The 26123-nt window shown below is 46.0% G+C and overlaps 2 protein-coding genes across 2 annotated transcripts in view; one reads left to right on the top strand and one right to left on the bottom strand.

The window, feature by feature from the left end:
• The window catches only part of ubxn1 (UBX domain protein 1), an 11280-nt gene extending 5509 nt beyond the window's left edge, over nt 1-5771 (bottom strand). The window contains exon 1 of the mRNA XM_084449152.1: nt 5753-5771. The gene's annotated coding sequence lies outside the window, so the exon portion shown is untranslated. The remainder of the gene's footprint in view (nt 1-5752) is intronic.
• ehd1a (EH-domain containing 1a) lies at nt 5248-22279 on the top strand. The gene is made up of 6 exons (XM_084449150.1): nt 5248-6014; nt 12580-12677; nt 19424-19665; nt 20774-20944; nt 21117-21281; nt 21566-22279. The coding sequence occupies exons 1-6, from the start codon at nt 5617-5619 to the stop codon at nt 22094-22096; spliced, it is 1605 nt and encodes a 534-aa protein (XP_084305276.1). The 5' UTR covers nt 5248-5616; the 3' UTR covers nt 22097-22279.
• The last annotated feature ends 3844 nt before the right edge of the window (nt 22280-26123 follow it).

Below are 26123 nucleotides of genomic sequence, written 5' to 3'. Positions count from 1 at the left end.
AGTGAGTGAGTGACTGTGTGTGTGTGTGTGTGTGTGTGTGTGTGTGTGTGTGTGTGTGTGTGTGTGTGTGTGTGTGTGTGTGTGTGCGTGCGTGCGTGCGTGTGTGCGTGCGTGCGTGAGCATGTGTTGGATGAGCCTGGTGACGCGAGGCTAGTTGGATGATAAGGCTACCTGTCTGTATTAACTGGATGTAGAGCTTGTGGGCTGGGTCTGTTACATATTTACTGAAAGTGTAATGATTCATTTCTCTCTCCCTCTTAAGCCCACACTCCCCTCTGCATCACACCTTTGCTAAGAGAGCAACTCTCTATATAGAACTATTTTCACACCGGCTCTCTGGCTAAACTTTTACTTTTTGAATCATACAACTCTCAATATTTACAACTTTCTTTCTCTCTCTCTCTCTCTCTCTCTCTCTCACACACACACACACACACACACACACTTCTGCTGTGCCTTTCTAAATGGCCTCACTGAACTGGCATTCCTGGAGGTGAGTATCTTAAACAAGATTTGACTATATGATAATGAAAAAATGTAATGTGTAAAGATTTATCTAGCACCTTGAAGTGCTATATTTAAATGCATTATTATTCATAGCCAGTTTTGATATGCAGCAAACTCGAGTTACATTTTTCCCTGCTAAAATGTGTCTATTCTTCTTCATGTAAACGGTATGGGGTCGCTGGTTTCCTCCTCTGCTCTGCAGTTTGAACTCAGTTTCAATGCCGATGCTTAGACATAGTAGCATGACGTCGCCATCGTGATCACGTGAGCTCACGTTCTGCTTTCCAGGCATAGGTCCGTTACACTGGAACTACAAGGTATCCCTTAACTTATCAAACTATGATGATGACACTGTGACAAAAGAAAATACACATCTCTTATTCCTTCTGCGATTAACAGTAAGAAAGGAGCAACAGGTAATACTGAGGGGTTGAACAAGGTAACAGCGGGGCCAAGGTCACTCACCCGTGGGTAAAGTGGTTTATTGTTTTGTTTTTCAAAGACCATGAATAGAAGGGTAGGGTAAGGGTTAAAGATCGCTCTGTCAGAGTCAGGGTTAGACTCTGGGACGAAAGGAGAGAGCAGACCTATGGCTCAGAATCTAAAGCATCTAAAGCTGTCATGCAATAGTTTATACTGTAGGTAGATAAGTAGGTAGATAAGTAGGTAGATAAGTAGGTAGGTAAGTAGGTAGGTAGGTTAGGAAGGTAGGTAGGTAGATAGATAGTTAGGTACAGTAGGTAGGTAGGTAGGTAGGTAGGTAGGTAGGTAGGTAGGTAGGTAGGTAGATAAGTAGGTAGATAAGTATAGGTAAGTATGTAGGTAAGTAGGTAGGTAGGTAGGTAGATAGGTAGGTAGGTAGGTAGATAGGTAGGTAGGTCGATAGGTAGGTACAGTAGGTAGGTAGATAGGTAGGTAGGTAGATAGGTAGGTAGGTATGTAGGTACAGTAGGTAGGTAGGTAGGTACAGTAGATAGGTAGGTAGGTATGTAGGTACAGTAGGTAGGTAGGTAGGTAGGTACAGTAGGTAGGTAGATAGGTAGAGGTAGGTAGGTAGGTAGGTAGGTAGCTAGGTAGCTAGGTATAGCAGGTAGGTACAGTAGGTAGGTGGGTAGGTAGATAGGTAAATAGGTAGGTAGATAGGTAGGTAGGTATGTAGGTACAGTAGGTAGGTACAGTAGGTAGGTAGGTAGGTAGAGGTAGGTAGGTAGGTAGGTAGGTAGGTAGGTAGAGGTAGGTAGGTAGGTAGGTAGGTAGGTAGAGGTAGGTAGATAGGTAGGTAGAGGTAGGTAGATAGGTAGGTAGGTAGGTAGGTAGATAGGTAGAGGTAGGTAGGTAGGTAGGTAGGTAGGTAGGTAGGTAGGTAGGTATAGCAGGTAGGTACAGTAGGTAGGTGGGTAGGTAGATAGGTAAATAGGTAGGTAGATAGGTAGGTAGGTATGTAGGTACAGTAGGTAGGTACAGTAGGTAGGTAGGTAGGTAGGTAGGTAGAGGTAGGTAGGTAGGTAGGTAGGTAGGTAGGTAGGTAGGTAGGTAGGTAGAGGTAGGTAGGTAGGTAGGTAGGTAGGTAGAGGTAGGTAGATAGGTAGGTAGGTAGGTAGGTATGTAGGTACAGTAGGTAGGTAGGTAGCTAGGTATAGCAGGTAGGTACAGTAGGTAGGTGGGTAGGTAGATAGGTAAATAGGTAGGTAGGATTGGTAGGTAAATAGGTAGGTAGGTACAGTAGGTAGGTGGGTAGGTAGATAGGTAAATAGGTAGGTAGGTACAGTAGGTAGGTGGGTAAATAGGTAGGTAGGTACAGTAGGTAGGTGGGTAGGTAGATAGGTAAATAGGTAGGTAGGTACAGTAGGTAGGTGGGTAAATAGGTAGGTAGGTACAGTAGGTAGGTGGGTAAATAGGTAGGTAGGTACAGTAGGTAGGTGGGTAGGTAGATAGGTAAATAGGTAGGTAGGATTGGTAGGTAAATAGGTAGGTAGGTACAGTAGGTAGGTGGGTAGGTAGATAGGTAAATAGGTAGGTAGGTACAGTAGGTAGGTGGGTAAATAGGTAGCTATGTATGTATGAAGGTATGTATGGCAAGTATACAGTAGGTAGTACTTTATTGATACAAATCATGAGGCCAAAATAAAGTATACTGCTACTACATACCTACAGCCCGGGGTGTTCACAAAACATTTGCCATACTGACAAAAAGTTGTTTTTTTCTTCTGTCAGTTCAACTCATAAAATTAATTGATCCCTGCCCCCTCCTGTGATCTGCACTGTAAGCTAACAAAGTAGATTAGTTATACAGGTGAGTCCTGTACTTTAGATTGTCCTGGCAGTAGTATGGTATCACGTGCTGCTCAGATGACATTGTTGTAATTCATTATGACCAACAGGAAGCAGTGTTGCCCCGTAGTAAACCCTTTAACCTTTGTTCAACAACTGATAGTAGACTATGGTAGTTTTAGCAATTCAATTCAGGCTCACCTTTAATCTGCAATGATGCAACTGTGACACAAAGTGCTAAAGCCTTTTTTTTCTCCACATTACGTAGATTTGTTATTCATCAGATGTGACAAAGATCAAGAGGAGACCATGTGAATGTGGCCTAGTGTATGTCGACACATGTCTTTGGCTCTGACTCACAGGACTGCAGCAGCTTGACCCTCCTGAGGACCAGGCCTGTTCATGGGACTTCTCTCTGCTAACTCCACCTGTGGGTCTCCCTGTTTGTAACAGCATCTCCATATGGAAGAGCTACGTGTTCCAGTGGAGCTGCTGTTATGTGTGGAGAGACACATCAGCTCCAAGCCTGTGAGAGGCTGTGTCTAATTAGTCTAATCTAGTCTAATCTGTCTAATCTAATCTGTGTGTAACATGATTCGTGTATGAACAACAGTTACTCCGGATGAAGCAATCACACCCTTTGATGTGTTTGAATGAAAGTGGATCTAATTTCTTCGTTATTCTCACACCGTATAGGCCCTTCTCAATAAAGTCACTACAATGAAACATTGATACTTTTTGTTTAGTGAGGATGTTGAACTATGAAGAACATGTGCTGAATCTGCTCACATACAGCAGTTTCAGTTTGGTTTCCAACACACATTGCACACATCGCACACCATTTTGTATTTTGCACTGTTCATTTGCCCTGTCCTGCCTCTGCACTGTCCTGTCGAGTCCTTACACACTGTCTAATGGTGTCTCAATCAGTGTTGTGAACCAACTGACCAGAAAAAAATCCTAGTAGGCCTACCTATGTGCAGAGATGGGCAAAAATACATCAAAATGTATTTTGATAGAAAATACAAAATACCCCTCAAATAAATGTATCAAAATAAAATACAAAATACTGGTGGCAGAAAATGTATCAAAATACAATACATGTATTTTGTATTTAAAATATAGGAAATACTTTTTTTTTTTCTTTTTCTCAATTTAGTATAGCAGAGTATTCAGGTCTGGGCTATATGATACACACAGCTCTGGTGAAGGGAGAACAGTCACAGAATGTCAGTGTAACTAAGCAAAGCTATTAAAAGACAACAGCTTGATTGATTATGTATACTTTTTTTTTATGGAACTTAACAGCCCATAAACTTTGTCTTTGTATCAACAAGAAAATATTCACAAACACTGATAATCACATATGAATAGCATCACACATTAGGCCTATGTATACTATAAAATCAAAATAAAGAATTAAATGTAAATAGCCTAAATAAATTACTGTACATCAAGTTCTGCACAGAAAATTTTATAAAAATAAAAGGTAAATAGTAAATGAATACAAAAGTGAACAGGTAACTTAACAAGTGAGTAGCCTACTTCTCTTGTACTGTACCTTGGCCAGTGGCATGGTAGCCTACTAATTTCTCTCTTACATTGGCCAGTGGCATGGTAGGCTGCTTCTTAATATTTTATTGTACATCAGCCAGTGGCATGGTAGCCTACTCATTTCTCTCTTACATTGGCCAGTGGCATGGTAGGCCACATAGTTCTATATTACAGTATTAAGTGTCTCATACAGGTTCACACGTCTTTATGACATAATACTCCTTCCATTTTGGTTCTTGAGAGCCAACCATCTTGAGAACCACCAATTTGCATCCACATGAGTATGCCTGTCAAGTAGCTGCGCTGTTCACTGTCCACCAACGGTGGTAGTAGCTAAACAGCAGCAAGGTAGCTAGCTAGTTAACATATTCACTGTCTACAGTCTTTTTTTCAACGGAAAAAAGGGGAAAAAAGCCTAGTGACATGTGCCCTAAAACATTATTTATTGTTACATCCAATATTATAAGAATATGTATTATTTTTCTTTTTTGATTCGTGGAGAAAGTATTTTGAGTATTTTAAATACAAAATCACTCCACTCTAAAATATTTTGTTACAAATTACATTTGATTTTTTATCTGCCTTATCAAATACAAATGACAAAATACTCCAAAGTAACTGAAATATGTATTTCAAATACAAGTAATAGAAATACTGCCCATCCCTGCCTATGTGTAAAAACTACCTGGCAAAAAACGTATTCTGATTCTGTCACCCAAATGAAGCCACCTTATTAAACCACACGCAGAGAAATATCACGGTTGTCATCACTGTTGCCATAACATAAACTATCATTGCGTTTCATATGCTAGGCTACATAATGGACCTTTATTTTGAAATGATTCCCACTCTTCCGGGTGAGTTGTCACCACCGCACTAGTCACAGTCAGCCAGGCAGGGGGCAGTTTAGGACGGTGCACAGAACCTGAACCATCTGGTCAAACGGCGGTTTAAAGGACATGCTTTGTAATGAGTGTGATTCATAGGAACAACGCGAACTTCGCTTAGGAGCTCGATTACATTTCCTTATTTGCAAGCTAGAGGTGTCATCCTTCCTGGGTGGACGTGTCTGTGTAGCTCGGAGGGAGGGACACTTCCGACTTCCAAGACCTCGCCTTCTTCCCCCCGCTAGTGATAGAGTCTATACTATCTCTGGTTTGGTTAGTGATAGAGAGAGAGCCTATACTATCTCTCTGGTTTGTTAGTGATAGAGAGCCTATACTATCTCTGGTTTGTTCAGCAGCGACTGACAAGTTATATTTGTGCGAACCAACGCTAGGCGCCATGTTCAGCTGGTCCAGCAACCAAGGGAAGAAAGATCCCGAACTATTCCAGACTGTTTCTGACGGATTAAAGCAACTCTACCGGACTAAGCTCTTCCCTCTGGAGGACACCTATCGCTTCCATGAGTTCCACTCACCTGCGCTGGAGGATGCCGACTTCGACAACAAACCCATGGTTCTCTTGGTCGGTCAGTATTCGACCGGGAAAACCACGTTTATCAGACACCTTATGGAGCAGGACTTCCCCGGTATGAGGATTGGCCCGGAGCCGACCACAGACTCGTTCATCGCGGTGATGCACGGGGATCAGGACGGGGTGATTCCGGGGAACGCCTTGGTTGTAGACCCAAAGAAGCCATTCCGCAAACTCAACGCGTTTGGAAATGCTTTCCTCAACAGGTAAAGCCCATGTCGAGGTCCTTAGACCTTGGGGAGTTCATCTAAATAAACATGTCCGTGTATTTCGTGTATTTAGATATTAATGATTCCTTTTACGAATTACTACAGAAAACTTGTTTTAGCTCAATCCAATTTGAATGCAGTGATCTGATGAGCTACAGTGCCAACTGTCAGTGGCAAACCCATAACTTACCCACATTCTCTCCATTGAAACCATACCCCCCCCACAAGTGCAAGCATACCGTAGGGACTCTATGGAACAAAGCTGTCTATCTCGGCTGTTGCGCAATAGCCTACTCTTAACCTGTCATACGTTTTTTTTTAACCTTCCATTTCCTCATCTCATCAGAATGCGTGTTTATGTCCACGGCCAGGTTGTCATCCTACAAGAACGCAGTCTGTATGAGGAACAACCCACCTGACAGGTTGAGACTAGACACGCTTCTCCCCTTGGGATTAATGGTGCGTTCGTTTGTGGTCGGAGGTGGCAAGTCGCAAGTGGCAAAATACCCACCTCCGACCTGTGCATTCGAGCTATATACCATTATATCACAGTTACCTAGTTATATCTATATACCATTATATCACAGTTACCTAGTTATATCTATATACCATTATATCACAGTTACCTAGTTATATCTATATACCATTATATCAGTTACCTAGTTATATCTATATACCATTATATCACAGTTACCTAGTTATATCTATATACCATTATATCACAGTTACCTAGTTATATCTATATACCATTATATCACAGTTACCTAGTTATATCTAGTGCATTCGAGCAACTGGGGGCTGAGAAACATATCCGAATTTGCGACGAGGAAGTGCGAGTTCATGAGGTGTTTTATTTAATCATTCCTAGTAGCAAGTCGCAATTTGCCACCTCCCAGTTAGAAACGAACGCACCATAAGTTTACAACCGGTTCTTCACCTGAGCACTGACACAACCAGGAAGTGCATTTCCCTGCGCCTCCATGGCAACGTTATCTTTGCCTGCCGCTGATTGCTCTACTCTGACGTTACTGCGGGGAAAAGGCAGAGAACTGCAGAAAATAACATTATTTTGATACAGGTTGCCAAGCAATGTAACAACAGTGAGTTATCTTGCCCTTAGGTATCCATCTGGTTTCATTACTATTTGACTTCAGCTTCAATTTGGTTGCCAACTTGCCTTTTCAGCAGCAGCTGCCGGCCAACGCTCATCAAGACATCTGTGATGACGTGCTTACTTAATCCTCTTCATTCCTTGAGGATTATGAGGCTGGAACCTGCTGTCTGCGGCGAGGCGTTGTGAAATCATAGATAGTCTAAAGGTTTGGGCATCTTTGGTATTGTGACATTGCTGTCAGACAGGCTGTCCTCTACTGTGTCATGAGAACAGGTGTGTACAGGGGTGTAGTGGTGACTAAAGAAGTGGGTCTACTGTAGCAGAAATGTTAGTTTTTACATTAGTGGTGTTTAAAGAAGTGCGTCTACTGTGGGTGGGTGCATGTATAAAGAAGTGGGTCTACTGTGTGTCCATGGATAAAGAAGTGTGTATACTGTGGGTCCATGGATGAAGAAGTGGGTATACTGTAGCAGAAATTTTACCATTTCTACATTAGTGGTGTTTCACAAAGTTTACTGTGGGTCGTCCATGGATAAAGACGTGGGTCTACTACGTACTGAGTGTGTGTGTGCATCACTCATGAGTCAAGTTTTCCCAGTTGTACTTATGACATCAGTCATTCAGAGTTTTAAACCTGCCACATTAGTCATTATGACATCAGTCATTCAAGATATGATACCACAGTTTACAGTGCAGTTCGATTGGTTCTATTGAAAGGGAACATCTTATGCCAGGCTCAGACTACAGGATTTTTGGGGCAATTTATCCCCGATTCACCCTTCCCGACAATCGGAGGAGAAATCTGGTCTGGAGCGTTGGTCGGGGCCGATGATCGGCCCAGATGATCTTGTAATGTGAGGGGTTTACAGATCCAATCTTATACCTCCCGATCGGCCCAGACCCATCGGAGCTGCCCCGATAATATCAAACAAGTTGTATATTTAAGATTATTACGTCCCGACTTTACAAGTGAGACGGCGAGACCAGTGGTCCGTTGCTCCCTCGGGCACGATAAGATCCGGTAGTGTGTGATGAGCCGTTATTTTCAAATCTTGCTGTGTGCTCGTATGAGATGCGCAAGAAGAATATCTGCTAAGATTCTCCTTATGTGCGTGATGTAACCTGATTTCGAAATTGGTTAGGATTTTAAATATCCTGTAGTGTGAGCCCGGCATGAATCATTCAAGTTTCTAGTGAAGCACTATGGCATCTGGCATTGAGAGTTGTACTGTTTCGCAATTGGCATTATGACATCACAATTAAATTAATCAGGGCTCTGGTGGATTCTGTCTTGTCACACACACACACACACACACACACACACACACACACACACACACACTATTCTCAGTCGTCATATTTCCGTATAGCCTTGTCTGTACTACCCTCTGGTCTGAACACGTATAGCCTTGTCTGTACTAGCCCCCTGGTCTGAACACATACAGCCTTGTCTGTACTACCCTCTGGTCTGAACACGTACAGCCTTGTCTGTACTAGCCCCCTGGTCTGAACACGTATAGCCTTGTCTGTACTAGCCCCCTGGTCTGAACACGTATAGCCTTGTCTGTACTAGCCCCCTGGTCTGAACACATATAGCCTTGTCTGTACTAGCCCCCTGGTCTGAACACGTACAGCCTTGTCTGTACTAGCCCCCTGGTCTGAACACGTACAGCCTTGTCTGTACTAGCCCCCTGGTCTGAACACGTGTAGCCTTGTCTGTACTAGCCCCCTGGTCTGAACACGTACAGCCTTGTCTGTACTAGCCCCCTGGTCTGAACACGTATAGCCTTGTCTGTACTAGCCCCCTGGTCTGAACACGTACAGCCTTGTCTGTACTACCCTCTGGTCTGAACACATACAGCCTTGTCTGTACTACCCTCTGGTCTGAACACGTATAGCCTTGTCTGTACTAGCCCCCTGGTCTGAACACGTATAGCCTTGTCTGTACTAGCCCCCTGGTCTGAACACATACAGCCTTGTCTGTACTAGCCCCCTGGTCTGAACACGTACAGCCTTGTCTGTACTAGCCCCCTGGTCTGAACACGTGTCCTTCTCTGTAATCTATCTGCATCACAGGGGAGCAGCAGGTAAGCAGATGAGGAGATAAAGCCGGTCTGGGTCTCTGATGACCCATAGACTGACTGGGCAAGTTTCTGGACGCACCCAGTCACAATGACCTCAATCTGCCTCCGATCTGCCTCACCGCCTCTCAGACGACCGTATGCTGGATTAAAGGAGTAGTAAAGGGAAAATGCATGTTTAGCCCTGTTTTAAGGTTACTTATGATCTTATACAATGGTTCAGATCAAAAAGTTGACAAAACTAGCACTTTTGAGAAAGTCTGATAATTGCTCTACCACCGTTTTGGTCATACAATGGACGTGGGTGGGCACCTTGAACACACACTTGCACAAAAACATGTTAAACTCTCGATTTCAAAGACAAGAAGCTCACCGAGGGTGTAATTGGTGTCTGTTGGTGTTCTGACATCAAATTTGCCGCAAAGTATGAATCCTGTAGGGTTTTATTGATCATTTTATGAAATCCATTGACTTGTATTGAAGCGACCGTTGTAGATGTGTAGATCAATCCGCAGAGGGGATTCAGGAAGCGGAACTACTTACGGTGGCTATTGTTATTGTTTATGTTGCTAGGCTACTTAGTTTGCGGAAGTTTACACACGTATGTGCTGCGACTAAATAGTTCTATGCTAAATATTTTAAAAAGCCTTTCCAGATGAACTAGAATCTTACTTTATGGCGAATTATATGTCAGAACGCCAACTAACACCTCGGTGAGTTTCTTGTCTTTGAAATTGAGAGTTTAACATGTTTTTTGAATGATTTTTCACGGTGCCCACCCACATCCATTGTATGACCAAAACGGTGGTAGAGCAATTATCAGACTTTCTCAAAAGTGCTAGTCAACGTTTTGATCTGAACCATTGTATATGATCATAAGTAACCTTAAAACAGGGCTACACTAAAATTTTGCCTTTACTACTCCTTTAATACCCAGAGCTCCAGGCTGGCGCTGGACTACACACACTCTCAACATCCATCCCATAGTTCCACCACCCAGGCTACTCATTGGTCAGGGGGCTTAGGGCGTGTTCACACTGTAGGGCGTTTTTCGACCTGCTACGCCTTCTCCCAATGACAAGCAGGGGGCAGCGTCCTCCCCGCCGCGTTCTGTTGAACGTAGTTCACTTCAGCTGTTTGGAAAAACCCAGCGCAAAGCGTGACGTCAATGCTACGCTTTTTTTCCCAAGATGACCAATCTCAACAAAGAAGATCCAGAGGAGTCATGAGAACGGCACGTCAGGCAGTCCGCCAGCAGGCCAGCAGACCAGGAGCTCTCCAGAAAAGAGGATCTTTCTCTTCTTTTCTCACAAAACAAAGTGCACAGTCAGTGTAAACACACCTGTAGTTCCTCTATTATAGTGCCACTAGGGAAGTAGTTGATCGAGCGCTTGGACTGGTCCCCGGACGCTGGAGACTGCCAGGAAGGACGGCGCGCAAGGGTCAAAGACAAAGAGCACATTTCACCATCGGCTGACTGCATCTGCGCACGTGTGTGTGTGTGTGTTCCTGCCTGGTCACCTCTTCCTGCATGCATCTGTGTGTGTGTCAATTGCATATACAGTATGGCAGTAAAAATAAATGTCATCGTTTTCATTTCACAACAAGAGATGAAGTGTCCCACTTCACTAGCAGTGGTTGGGCCTCTGTGTCTGTGTCCGCTGTGGGGTGAGTTAGCTGCTAGTTTGAGAGTCAGCAGAGTTGGAGTTCCGCTGGGCTCTCGCCCGGCCTGTGTGTGTAATTCCAGGACACTGACTCTGCACGTTGCTCTGGGGGACGGCAGGAAGAGCCTGTTTCTAAGGGAAACGAGCTGGCAGTACACATTCCACATCCTCAGTCCTCAGACTAGCAGGCCTGTCGTCCTCTCTCTGGGAGGTTGAGGCTGGGATGAGGGTTCAGACCTCAGTCCTCATACTAGCAGGCCTGTCGTCCTCTCTCTGGGAGGTTGAGGCTGGGATGAGGGTTCAGACCTCAGTCCTCATACTAGCAGGCCTGTCCTCTCTCTGGGAGGTTGAGGCTGGGATGAGGGTTCAGACCTCAGTCCTCATACTAGCAGGCCTGTCGTCCTCTCTCTGGGAGGTTGAGGCTGGGATGAGGGTTCAGACCTCAGTCCTCATACTAGCAGGCCTGTCCTCCTCTCTGGGAGGTTGAGGCTGGGATGAGGGTTCAGACCTCAGTCCTCATACTAGCAGGCCTGTCGTCCTCTCTCTGGGAGGTTGAGGCTGGGATGAGGGTTCAGACCTCAGTCCTCATACTAGCAGGCCTGTCCTCTCTCTGGGAGGTTGAGGCTGGGATGAGGGTTCAGACCTCAGTCCTCATACTAGCAGGCCTGTCGTCCTCTCTCTGGGAGGTTGAGGCTGGGATGAGGGTTCAGACCTCAGTCCTCATACTAGCAGGCCTGTCCTCTCTCTGGGAGGTTGAGGGGTGCAGAGGGGGGAGTGTGTTTTTGAGGTTTGTGGATGCTTTCTGTGGGCTGCCGTCAACGGCAGAAATCTTTTCCGTCAACGGAAAATTTGATGAAATGTGGAAACAAGAAGAGAATTCCTCAGAATATGTGATATGGGATCGGACAGCGCAGGGAGTAAAAACATGTTTTTGTTATAACCTACTTGGCAGACTGGTTCAGTGTAATATGATACGACTAGGGGCTCCGCTTTCCTGTGCGTTTCACTTCTTGTTTGGCCTTCAGTTCTCCCCTCTGCTCTGCGGACGTTCTGTGGAGGGTTCTGGTTCTGGTTCTGGTTTCAGAGTCCCTCTTCCCTGCTGCGGTGGAGTTGAGGAATGTTTTAAGGCCCAGCTTAGCTCGCCGTGCTGGTCTTGTGATCCGGACGCCAGTGTTTTAGTTCTGAATGAGCAGGCCAACGAACGGGGGGGGGGGGGGGGGGGGCGGGATACGAGAAGCTTCTAGAAGGAGAACTGTGAAGTGTACGTGGGCTCTGAACAATCAGGGCCTGTGTGCGCAGAGGAGACTGCAGGCCTCTGTCTGCTGTGCTTCTCACGGTGAGCTAACATGTGGTTCTAACATGGGTGTGTCGTGATTTGATGTCAATTGGACAATGGAAGTAAATTGCTTCACTGTCTTTTGTTTTTGACGAACGCACAATGTCATGAATTGGAAGAGTTATAGACGCTGAGTCACGGAGATGAGTCCCTAGTTGTTTTATGAGCAAATTGGGTTACAGATGCAGCATTCTGTCCTATAGAACACGGTCTCTCTTTGTTCCTCTGTGTTAGTGTCAGTCACTTTGATTAGATTCATGTCTGGCTTTGTTTTCAACACTCGCCACCTCGCCTAACTGGTCCTTTTACATCATTCTTTACCCCCCCCTCCCTCTCTCTCTCTCTCTCTCTCGCTCGCCCCACGCAGGTTCATGTGCGCTCAGATGCCGAATCCAGTCCTGGAGAGCATAAGCATCATTGATACCCCTGGAATCCTGTCAGGGGAGAAACAGAGGATCAGCCGAGGTCAGTTGCACACACACACACACACACACACATTATAAGATATATTTGTGTTTCAGGCGCACAGGCGTTGTGTACAAATTGTACACAAAAAACATACGTGTTCTGTAAATATACACATACACACAACCCCTACACAGCCCTACACATAAGGCCCAACCCCCCCCCCCCCACTTCCTCACTCCCCCAGGGATTATTAAAGTTCATCTTATCTTAACCCTCCTGGGTGTTTTCCATTAAGCCGTCTGTTTTACAGCTAATAAAGGTGACAGACCTATCAGCCACGCCCCCTCGCCGGCCTCTGTGGACAGACCTGTAGAGAGAGGTTACGTAAACTTCACTAAAGCGAGGAACATCCACCCAGCCCTGACTATCAAGCTATGAACATCCACCCAGCCCTGACTATCAAGCTAGGAACATCCACCCAGCCCTGACTATCAAGCTAGGAACATCCACCCAGCCCTGACTATCAAGCTAGGAACATCCACCCAGCCCTGACTATCAAGCTAGGAACATCCACCCAGCCCTGACTATCAAGTTAGGAACATCCACCCAGCCCTGACTATCAAGCTAGGAACGTCCACCCAGCCCTGACTATCAGCAAACGGAAGTACACACATAATGCAACTGGGGTAGTGTGACATTTGGGAAGTTTGAGAGGGAAGTTTGAGAGGGAAGTTTAAAAGTGAAACGGGCCAGGATAGTGTATTTCCTAAATAAGCCCTGTGTTTACCAGACTGATACAGACTGCCCTAAAGAAGCCCTGTGTTTACCAGACTGATACAGACTGCCCTAAAGTAGCCCTGTGTTTACCAGACTGATACAGACTGCCCTAAAGAAGCCCTGTGTTTACTAGACTGATACAGACTGCCCTAAAGAAGGCATGTGTTCACCAGACTGATACAGACTGCCCTAAAGAAGCCCTGTGTTTACTATACTGATACAGACTGCCCTAAAGAAGGCCTGTGTTTACCAGACTGATACAGACTGCCCTAAAGAAGGCCTGTGTTTACCAGACTGATACAGACTGCCCTATTGCACATCCTCCCACTGAAAACATATTTTTTGATGTCATCTGAGATGGGTAGAGGGGGAGAGGGAGAGATAGATGGAGAGAGGGAGAGGTAGATGGAGAGAGGGAGAGATAGATGGAGAGAGGGAGAGAGAGATGGGGAGAGGGAGATGGATGGAGAGAGGGAGAGGTAGATGGAGAGAGGGAGAGAGAGGGGAGTCCAGCTGGGAGAGCCGTATAAAGACTTATTTACCGTTCTCATTGTACTGCAGTTTGTGAAAGAGAAAGAGAGTTGGTGAAGGATAGACCACTGCAGGGAGGACAAGCCCACAGAGCATGTGTCCATTTTACACTACATTACATTACACTACATTACATTAGTCATTTAGCAGATGCTTTTATCCAAAGCGACCATAATTGCATTAACGTAGGCAGTCAGTGTGCTACTACTCACCAGAACCCCTGTGCATGTTGTTTCTGAGTAAGTGACTAAGAGCAGAATCTAGTGCTGAAGGCAAAGTGCAAGAGTAACAAAATATAATTAAAGCTGCTTCGCAGCGATGAGGCGGGGCCAGGCAATTTCCGACAAGTTTAGGAGCAATAAGCGAGAGAATAGGACAACAGGAAAGTTGACATTCCAATGTTCATTTTGTACATTCGTATCGTAAAACATTTGTAAAACATTTTGATGCGTTGTAAGCTCGATTTTGATAATTCAACAATGGTCAATGAGTTTGTGAATTACAGTCTGAAGATCCAGTGTAGCAAGTTTGGTGTTAATTGATTGAAAAATGTTGGATGAGATATGTTTATTAATTTTTACAGGTTTTGTTTGCTTTTCTTCATAATTGAACATTAACTTCAGCAGCTGTGTACTCAGTCAGTTGCCAATCAATCGATTTAGTCATTGTAATCCTCGGCGGGGGTTGGGTAGGGTTGCCAACAGCGATGTCTCCGATTCGTGGAGCTTGTGTTGGATTATGGGTAACGTAGTTTTCTCTGTATGAAGTGTTGGTTTCAGAGGACAGAATTAAACATATTTTAAAAAATTCAATTTTTGAGATAAAATTCTAAAAAAAAATCATACTACATCTTGGATATGTGGCTAATGTTGTCACTTTTTATGAGGATGATCAGCCATTGATTTGGCGAGAATAAATAGGAACTATATACAGAACTGTTAACAGTAAAACCTTTTGATGTGCTGTGGGCTCAATTTTTCATATTTCAAAAATCTGTGAGGATCGTTTGGTAAGGACAGTCTGAAGATACAGTAGATCCATTTTGGTGTCAATTGAACTAAAAATGTGGGAGGAGATAGGTTTGATAGGTTTTACAGTTTATGAAGAAATCAGAGTGATGGACTTCAAAATTCCTGCAAGGTCAAAGTGTATGAAAGTTTTGTCTCACTTGGGCCTACATTCACGTGGTGGTTTTACAGTGATAGCACCTATGGCTGATTTGTTATGATTTTTTTAAGTTTTAAACTTTAGACTGTTGCTGTAGCGCCACCTTCAGGTTTATTGACCTACAATGCAGGTTGAGGACTTTGGGTTTACTACTGGAGCTATGTGCAAATCTTGGTGATTTTTTGTCCACGGGAAGTTAGACTTCAGTGGAAGATGGAGAATAATAATAATAATCAAAATTCCTGCAAGGTCAGAGTGTATGAAAGTTTTGTCTCACTTGGGCCTACATTCACGTGGTGGTTTTACTGTGATGGCACCTATGGCTGATTTGTTATGATTTTTTAAAGTTTTAAACTTTAGACTGTTGCTGTAGCGCCACCTTCAGCTTTATTGACCTACAATGCAGGTTGAGGACTTTGGGTTTAGTACTGGAGCTATGTGCACATTTTTGTGATTTTTTGTCCACAGGAAGTTAGACTTCAGTGGAAGATGGAGAATAATAATAATAAGTAAAACATTTTAATGCATTGTAAGCTCAATTTTGATAATTCAATAATCTGGTCAATGAGTTTGTGAATGACAGTTTGAAGATCCAGTGTAGCAACTTTAGTATTAATTGATTGAAAAATGTGGGTTACAGGTTTTGTTAGCTTTTTTTTTTCATAATTGAACATTAACTTCAGCAGCTGTGTACTCAGTCAGTTGCCAATCAATCAATTTAGTCATTGTAATCCTCGGCGGGGGTTGGGTAGGGTTGCCAACAGCGATGTCTCAGATTCGTGGAGCTTGCGTTGGATTGTGGGTAATGTAGTTTTCTCTGTATGAAGTGTTGGTTTCAGAGGACAGAATTAAACATATTTTTAAAAATTCCATTTTTGAGATAAAATTCTGAAAAAAATCATACTACATCTTGGATATGTGGCCAATGTTGTCACTCTTTATGAGGATGATCAGACATTGATTTGGCGAGAATTAATAGGAACTATACAGAACTGTTAATAGTGAAACCTTTTGATGTGCTGTGGGCTCAATTTTTCATATTTCAAAAATCTGTGAGGATCCTTTGGTAAGGACAGTCTGTAGATACAGTATATTAATTTTGGTGTCAATTGAACAAAAAATGTGGGAGGAGATATGTTTGATAGGTTTTACAGTTTATGAAGAAATCAGAGTGATGGACTTCAAAATTCCTGCAAGGTCAAAGTGTATGAAGGTTTTGTCTCACTTGGGACTACATTCACGTGGTGGTTTTACAGTGATAGCACCTATGGCTGATTTGTTATGATTTTTTTAAGTTTTAAACTTTAGACTGTTGCTGTAGCGCCACCTTCAGGTTTATTGACCTACAATGCAGGTTGAGGACTTTGGATATAGTACTGGAGCTATGTGCAAATTTTGGTGATTTTTTGTCCATGGGAAGTTAGACTTCAGTGGAAGGAGAATAATAATAATAATAATAATAATATAGGCAAATACAATAGGGTTCCGGCAGCTACGCTGCCTGGCCCCTAAATACAAGAGGCTGAAGAGGAAGGGATTTTAATGCAGAAACAGTTTACTTATGAACAACACATGGCACAGACAGCTATGATTTCACAGAATAATAACCTCCCTCTCTCTCTCTCTCTCTCTCTCTCTCTCTCTCTCTCTCTCTCTCTCACACACACACACACACACACACACGTAGGCAGGTAGGCAGGGCTGGATGAACTGGGTTGCAGTTGAGGAGGCGTTGGAGGGCTGGAGTGGTAGGGTAGTTGAGCAGGGCTGGGGTGGTAGGGTAGTTGAGCAGGGCTGGGGTGGTAGGGTAGTTGAGCAGGGCTGGGGTGGTAGGGTAGTTGAGCAGGGCTGGGGTGGTAGGGTAGTTGAGCAGGGCTGGGGTGGTAGGGTAGTTGAGCAGGGCTGGGGTGGTAGCAGGGCTGGGGTGGTAGGGTAGTTGAGCAGTAGCAGGGCTGGGGTGGTAGGGTAGTTGAGCAGGGCTGGGGTGGTAGGGTAGTTGAGCAGTAGCAGGGCTGGGGTGGTAGGGTAGTTGAGCAGTAGCAGGGCTGGGGTGGTAGGGTAGTTGAGCAGGGCTGGGGTGGTAGGGTAGTTGAGCAGTAACAGGGCTGGGGTGGTAGGGTAGTTGAGCAGTAGCAGGGCTGGAGTGGTAGGGTAGTTGAGCAGGGCTGGGGTGGTAGGGTAGTTGAGCAGGGCTGGGGTGGTAGGGTAGTTGAGCAGGGCTGGGGTGGTAGGGTAGTTGAGCAGGGCTGGGGTGGTAGGGTAGTTGGTAGTAGCAGGGCTGGGGTGGTAGGGTAGTTGAGCAGGGCTGGGGTGGTAGGGTAGTTGAGCAGGGCGGGGGTGGTAGGGTAGTTGAGCAGTAACAGGGCTGGGGTGGTAGGGTAGTTGAGCAGTAACAGGGCTGGGGTGGTAGGGTAGTTGAGCAGTAGCAGGGCTGGGGTGGTAGGGTAGTTGGTAGTAGCAGGGCTGGGGTGGTAGGGTAGTTGAGCAGGGCTGGGGTGGTAGGGTAGTTGAGCAGGACTGGGGTGGTAGCAGGGCTGGGGTGGTAGGGTAGTTGAGCAGTAGCAGGGCTGGGGTGGTAGGGTAGTTGAGCAGGGCTGGGGTGGTAGGGTAGTTGAGCAGTAGCAGGGCTGGGGTGGTAGGGTAGTTGAGCAGTAGCAGGGCTGGGGTGGTAGGGTAGTTGAGCAGTAGCAGGGCTGGGGTGGTAGGGTAGTTGAGCAGGGCTGGGGTGGTAGGGTAGTTGAGCAGGGCTGGGGTGGTAGGGTAGTTGGTAGTAGCAGGGCTGGGGTGGTAGGGTAGTTGAGCAGGGCTGGGGTGGTAGCAGGGCTGGGGTGGTAGGGTAGTTGAGCAGTAACAGGGCTGGGGTGGTAGGGTAGTTGAGCAGTAGCAGGGCTGGGGTGGAAGGGTAGTTGAGCAGGACTGGGGTGGTAGCAGGGCTGGGGTGGAAGGGTAGTTGAGCAGGACTGGGGTGGTAGCAGGGCTGGGGTGGTAGGGTAGTTGAGCAGGGCTGGGGTGGTAGGGTAGTTGAGCAGGGCTGGGGTGGTAGCAGGGCTGGGGTGGTAGGGTAGTTGAGCAGGGCTGGGGTGGTAGCAGGGCTGGGGTGGTAGGGTAGTTGAGCAGGGCTGGGGTGGTAGCAGGGCTGGGGTGGTAGGGTAGTTGAGCAGGGCTGGGGTGGTAGCAGGGCTGGGGTGGTAGCAGGGCTGGGGTGGTAGCAGGGCTGGGGTGGTAGCAGGGATGGGGTGGTCTGTAGGGGGGAGTGGTCTAGCCAGGGATGTGCTGGGGAGAGATGAGCAGTTTCCCCCAGTTGTGATCTGGGGGACAGTTGTGTCCTAACCAGCCATTTAATGGAAAGAATGTCCTCCATGAGGTCCCATGGGTCCGTTTGACTTTTAACTCTCCCCTTTCAGCCACATAACTCTCTCTCTCTCTCTCTCCCTCTGTCTCTCTCGCTCTCTCTCTTTCTCTCCCTCTCTCTTTCTTTTTCTCTCTCTTTCTCTCTCTCTCCCTCGGTCCCTCTCTCTCCCTCTCTCTCCACCTCTCTTTTTCTCTCTCTCTCTCTCTCTCCCTCTGTCTCTCTCGCTCTCTCTCTTTCTCTCCCTCTCTCTTTCTTTTTCTCTCTCTTTCTCTCTCTCTCCCTCGGTCCCTCTCTCTCCACCTCTCTTTTTCTCTCCCTCTCTCTCTCTTCAAGTCCCTTTTCGTACTTTCTAAGCTAATACTCTTTTTTCCCCCCTACCCGTGCCTCTTTCACTTTGAATCACACACACACACACACACACACTCTCTCTCTCTCTCTCTCTCTCTCTCTCTCACACTCTCACACTCTCACACACACACACACACACACGGTCCCTCACATGAACAAAAAGCACAAAGCCTGGCCTGGAATGCCTGTGCAGCAGATCTGGCCGATAGTGTACCACGTAAATGAGTTTTGGACAGACTGCATTCTTCTCCGATCAGATGACTCCAGGCTCTAATCACAACCAGAATTCTCCTTTATTTGCTTTCCCTCTCGCTCTCTCTTTCTCTTTCTCTTTCTTAGTAGATCTGAATACATTTGAATATGTTACCAAATAGGGAAATGTGTTCCACTTGCCACGGCACAGGAAGATTAGACTTTTTAGACTGATATTTGCACGTATGAGTTCCTCATGTCACCTGTTTCGATTGAGTTTGTGCCCAACCCAAATCCATCCTTTTCTCGTTTCTTATTCCACATCACATCACCGGTCCTCATTGGGACATCCATCACCAAACGGGAGATGCTGTCTGACAAAGCCTACAGTATAAGAGCGGTCAGTAAACTGTAATCGCTCTGTGTGGACGTCCAGGGTACGACTTTGCGGCGGTGCTGGAGTGGTTCGCCGAGCGAGTGGACCGCATCATCCTACTGTTCGACGCCCACAAGCTGGACATCTCGGACGAGTTCTCGGAGGTGATCCGGGCGCTCAAGAACCACGAGGACAAGATGCGTGTGGTCCTGAACAAGGCCGACCAGATCAGCACCCAGCAGCTGATGAGGGTGTACGGCGCCCTCATGTGGTCCCTGGGCAAGATCATCAACACGCCAGAGGTGGGTGGCAAGGGCTTAGGTGGACGCCATCAGGCTAGAACCATCGAAGAAACCAGAGGGTTGCTGGAATCAGATCCCTGGCATGGCCACTGATAAGCGGGGTTGTTGGTTCCTGCTCTCTACCGCTTTTGGTGCCCTTTAGCAAGGCACTTATTGCCGAAACTAGCTCAAGTATTCCTAAAAACTAGCTCAAGTATTCCTAAAAAAATAGCTCAAGTATGCCTAAAAAACTAGCTCAAGTATGCCTCAAAAACTAGCTAAAGTACTGTATGCCTAAAAAACTAGCTCAAGTATGCCTAAAACTAGCTCAAGTATGCCTGAAAAACTAGCTCAAGTATGCCTAAAACTAGTTCAAGTATGCCTAAAAACTAGCTCAAGTATGCCTAAAAACTAGCTCAAGTATGCATAAAAATACTAGTTCAAGTATGCCTAAAAACTAGCGCAAGTATACCTAAAAAACTATCTGACGTATACCTAAAACTAGCTTGTGTGCCTAAAAAAACGAGTTCAAGTATGCTTAAAAAACTAGTTCAAGTATGCCTAAAGAAATAGCGCAAGTATACCTAAACTAGCTCAAGTATGCCCAAAATGTTTTGCGGTTTGTGTAAAGTTGAGGAGGAGATGATTCAATAACAGATAGATCACATTGTCTCTGTGCCAAATACAATGATATCACATTATTATCTTGATGAATGTGATTGTGACGCCCATGTGGTCACGGGACGGCCGTGTCTCAGGAGGTAGAGATCGTACCGTCGGTGATTCCAATCTCGGCTCCTCCTGACGACACGACTTGGGCAAGACACTGAACCCCAAACTGCTCCCAGTGAGCAGGCTAGCACCTTGCATGGCAGCTGCCGCCATTGGTGTGTGAATGTGTGTGTGAATGGGTGAGGCCATTGTAAAGCGCTATATACGTTGTGGTTTGTTTGGATAAAAGCGCTATATATGTTGTGGTTTGTTTGGATAAAAGCGCTATATACGTTGTGGTTTGTTTGGATAAAAGCGCTATATACGTTGTGGTTTGTTTGGATAAAAGCGCTATATACGTTGTGGTTTGTTTGGATAAAAGTGCTATATACGTTGTGGTTTGTGGTGTGGCTCCCAGGTGGTCCGCGTCTATATCGGGTCCTTCTGGGCGCAGCCGCTGCTCATCGCTGACAACAGGAAGCTGTTTGAGGCTGAGGAGCAAGACCTGTTCCTGGACATCCAGGGTCTCCCGCGAAACGCTGCCCTGCGCAAGCTCAACGACCTCATCAAGAGGGCCCGCCTGGCCAAGGTTAGACTCCGCACATATGCACACACACACACACACACACACACACACACACACACACACACACACACACACACACACTCACTCAAGTCCAGTTACGGTGGTGATACAGTGCACAGATTAGTAGAAGCCAACTTCAGCTGGGACTTCATAATAGCCCCAAATCCTCCTCCAGGTGCAAGCCTACATCATCAGTTCTCTGAAGAAAGAGATGCCCAGCGTGTTTGGGAAGGAGTCCAAGAAGAAGGAGCTCATCGCCAACCTGGAAGAGACCTACCAGAAGATAGAGAAGGAGCACCAGATCTCACCCGGAGACTTCCCCAACATCAAGAAGATGCAGGTGAGACATACCTCCAGCGCCCACACAGGCTTGGCTTGGTGTGTTGTCTTGTTGTCTTGTAGGTGTTTGCTATTGTTTGTACTGTAGCATTTTTACAGAGCAGGAAAAGTGAGTTTTACATTTGGAAATAGGATCTGGAGATCTGGAGAAAGATTTCATATCCTTCTATTCAGTCCACTTCCATTTGATATTGTATTTGCTATTTATGATCTAAAATGGTGTCTGAAATGTTCATGATGCAGTTGTCGGTTGATTGAAGCCTTTTCTTCTCTTGGTCCCTCCAGGAGCTCCTAAGCTCTCAAGATTTCTCCAAGTTTCCGTCTCTCAAGCCCAAGCTTCTGGAGAACGTGGAGGACATGCTGGCCCACGACATTGCGCGCCTCATGACTCTGGTCCGCCAGGAGGAGGCGGCCATGCCCAGCCAGGCGGTGAGGGGCGGCGCCTTCGAGGGCACCATGAACGGCCCGTTCGGCCACGGCTACGGCGAGGGCGCCGGCGAGGGCATCGACGAGCTGGAGTGGGTGGTGAGCCGCGACAAGCCGTCGTACGACGAGATCTTCTACACCCTGTCGCCCATCAATGGGAAGGTGTCGGGCGCCGCTGCCAAGAAGGAGATGGTGAAGTCCAAGCTGCCCAACACTGTGCTCGGAAAGATCTGGAAGCTGGCCGACGTCGACGGGGACGGCTTCCTGGATGACGACGAGTTTGCGCTGGCCAATCACCTCATCAAGGTGAAACTAGAGGGACACGAGCTGCCCAGCAAACTGCCTGTGCACCTGCTTCCCCCGTCCAAGCGTGAGCAGCCGGCAGAGTGATCTGGTGGGGCTCGGGTCCCACAGCCCAGTCCAGCTATAGGCCCTAGACTCCAACCCTTCAGACACTTGATTACGTTGCACAGGATTGGATAGGTGATAGTAATTAAGTGCACATTCCATCTAGTCCAGAGGAATGGTCACATGGGACATAGCATTCTGCTTTTACCTACCCAATCCTGTCATTCCCATGAGCCAGAAGTGCCTTGGGGGTCGGGGGCTGGGGGTTGTTTCTGGACAGGGGACAGATCAAAGGCTGGAGAGAGAGACTGGAGACAGGGATCAGGGGAGGAGGGGTGTGATGGGGGGGGGGGGGGGGGGCTGTTGTTTCTGGAGTTGAAGAAGGAAAAGAACTTTACTGGAACAGCTGACCTGAGTTGGGGTTGATTATTGCATGATGGGAGGGGAGAAGGATTGAGTATCTTGTTAAAAGGCATTTGTTCAAGTAATATACGCTCTATATGTTGATCCAAAGAAATATTGTAGCTTATCCTTAGAAGAACAAAAAAAAAAACTAGAATAGAAAATATAGAATTGTTGCATCTATATTTTTGTATTTCCGGTTTATTTCCTATGAAAGACTTTCAAATGCTTCCCCTTTATAGTTTCTGCAGAATAATAAAAAATGATTTATATATTTACTCAGTGGTCAGTTGATTTAGTTTGTGAAACCTTTATTTTGAAATGGCCATTCCTGTGTTGCTATGTATAACTGTACACTGCCCCCTGCAGACGAGAGAAGGTAACTGCTAGCCCAGCAGCAAGAAACCTCAGGGCACAATAAATCTATTTTGACTGATAAAGACACTTTTTTCCAATAGCTACTGACCTCGTGAATCGGGAGACATGATGGGGGGATTGTGGAACAGATGATGAGATGTTCAGGAACACTCAGGGACCATGTGGAGGCAATTTTACAGAACTGGAAATGCACTGGAGAAAGAGGGAGGGAGAGATCAGAACCAGAGAGAAGAGAGTGCCTGGATTTATCTGTGCAGAAGAGCCAGGCGCAGTGAAACTAACCCCTGAAGCCTTAAACAGGCTCAACTGGAGTCCTAGTTTAACCTAACATCATCCCTGGCCTGCACAGCCCTAAGTAATGAGAAGACAACTATATTTCACTGAATAGTCTATCAAATTGATTAATTGTATACTGTTTCACATACACAGTGCTCATACCATCCCCGTGATGAGATGTGCTTCTGAGTTTTCTTTCTTGGCAATTCAGGCTGATGGAAATAGACCAGGGACAGGAATGGGATTTATGTTTTATATAGAAGACACTCCTATCATGTGTGTGTGTTTATCTGTGCAACCATGTTTACAAGTGTGTGTCCATAGTTGTACTTTGGCGCTGACTGTAGCCTACATGCCTACAGTAGGCTAGTATTCTATATTGTTCTTGGGACAGGACAGCTTCTCCCAGTGGAATGTCATTTCAAACGCAGACAGGTTTTCTGTTTCATTTAAATGTTCACTGCTTTTGACAATACAAACAAACTGCCGGAATGTGGTGCTGGAAATTAAACAGCGCCGGCTCCAATGAACTAGGACCTCCTCAGAACGGACCGGAACCGGATCCCCAAAGTAGCCTTGAGATGGACTCCACCTGGAAAGAGGAAACGAGGGAGGCCAGAAACAACCTGGTGAAGAACTTTTGTGACCTCAGAACTGGAAGCGGCTCCTAACCTGGGGCGAGGAACAGCATGCTGCACAGGACAGGACCAGATGGAAGCAGATAGTCACAGCCTTATGTTCCCCAAGGAACCAAGAGGATTAAGTAAGTAGCCTAAGTAAGTAAGTAAATAGCCCAAGTAAGTAAGTAATTAGGCCTAGCCTACGCTTCTGACTCGTTTGCTCATAAAACTTCAGTGAGTGAACAACTCATAACGTTCAGGCTGTGGGTAACTAAAGCACTGCCGTACTATTGAAATTGACAACTCAGTAGGCTATTGATACCGATTAAAGCTATCATAGTGAACTGACAGACTGCTTTCCTTCATTGTGAGATAGCCTAGGGGAGAAAAGTGAAGCAGAACTACGATTATGTCTGGTTGGGAGGAGGTTGGGTGCTTGGTTTGCTCAACACTATAGGACGTGTGTCCGTTCATAGCATGAGACAATCAGGAGTCGCCACAGAGACTGCTCACACCAGCAGAGGGCAGTAGAGACTTCTCCCACCAGCAGAGGGCAGTAGAGACTGCTCATAAACCTGCACCACTTACTTCACCACCACCATTTTTCATTTATTGTATTGTTGACAAGTACTGAACGTGTAAATGTATTATGATTAATTAAAGATACGGCAGTGATATGCAGAGCTAGGGTTCATGGTCGGGGGGTTCATTTACCTCAGAGGCTGCAAGAGATCGCTGCATATTCCTTTTACACACAGACAACACATCTACACTCCAGTCTATCATGATAGGTAACATGAACAGTGGGTCTAAGTCAGGCTTCTTGTCAGAATTGCAGTGTGCGGACAGACGACACATTACTTAAGATGGCTGACCAGCCACTAATGAGTCAGTATACCATTCCACAAGTGCTCTTTAGCTCGGTGGTCTTCCCACACCTGATTTAATATAGTGGGTGGCTCTGTGACTCTGGTGATGTTTAGATGCGCTCTGTCCACCCTCATCAAAGCCAGTGTGTTGCAATTCCAGAACACATTGGGCCGGGGGTGCTAGAATCCCCATGGGAGTGATAAGAGAGGTGGCTTAATTTACTCTCCACACATTGTCTCCTATCTCTCTCTCTCTCTTCCTCTCTCCCTCTCTCTCCCACTCACTCTCTCTCTGTCTCTCTGTTTCTCTCTCCCTCTCTGTTTCTCTCTCCCATCTCTCTCTCCCTCTCTCTCTTCATCTCTCTCTGTCTCTGTTTCTCTGTCCCTCTCTCTCTCTCTCTCTCTCTCACACACACTGTGTCCCTCTCTCTCCCTCTCTCTCTCTCTCTCTCCCTGTAGTCCCGCTGACACACTGACCCCTCTGGTGCAGGGTAGTGGGCAAGGTTATGCAACACAGGTATGTGTAAAGGGGTGCCACATCTGAGACAGAGGTGGGAAATGCTGTTGCAGCTTGCTGTGCAGTGTGTGTGTGTGTTTGTGTGTGTGTGTGTGTGTGGTGTTTGTCTAGGATGAGTATTCTCGTAATACTCGGTGTGTGTGTGTGTGTGTGTCTAAGCTGAGTTTTCCAGTAATAATTAGGAGTGTGTGTGTGTGTAGTTCAGCCAGGTCCACTGGTCATATGAGGATCTCTGTCATGGGATATAAGATGTGAAGACATTTAATTGCCAGTGTGTAGAATGATACAGTGCCACTCCCCATGAAATCCTATGTGATTGTTGTGTATGGTTGGGTTATATGTCAATGACCCCTAGAACTAATTCAAGAGACTTTGTTGTGTGTGGCAAATTGTTTTAAGCTCTTTGATAACTTATTCAGAAACAATCAAACCGTCCAAAACCAGTACATTAAAAGGACAGAGATTTATTTGGGATTTTTTTTGCGACATTTGACAACAGAGCACAGCAGGGTACAGACATCCACGTGTTCACTGCATAGTGCCTCGTCTGTCTCTCACATTTGGGGGAGTAAAAACTGGGGAGAAGGAGAGAGAGGGGAGGAGGAGAGAAGGAATTTAAGTGCTAAGATTCTAGTCTGTTGACCAGCAGACATTGACGACCCCCTCGACTCTACACTCCTTTTAAAGGGAAGAGTTCTGGGGAGATATTCTAGATGCAGGCTTTAGGACCCCCCTTCCCCAAACTGGACGGGTTCAATAGACCACACGGACACTCAAAACACACGCAAGTCCACAGTGCATCTTGGGAGTGTGTCAATAGCCTATCTGGAGCTGATGTCAGTGGGGCCACTATTACTGAGCGGCACCCACTGAATGTCCCACTGCTCTGAAATCCATCTATTCTAGACTGATCTACTGATATTATACTCAATCAATCTGGCTTAGAGTCTTGCTTTTTCTCATTATCTTTTAAACCTCATTGAATCAGTCCAATCAATAGGAGACAG

This window comes from Borostomias antarcticus (genome assembly GCF_949987555.1).
Source record: "Borostomias antarcticus genome assembly, chromosome: 14".
Classification (NCBI taxonomy): Eukaryota; Metazoa; Chordata; class Actinopteri; order Stomiiformes; family Stomiidae; genus Borostomias; species Borostomias antarcticus.
The sequence above is the reverse complement of the archived record's forward strand: the minus strand, read 5'-3'. Positions and strand labels throughout refer to the sequence as shown.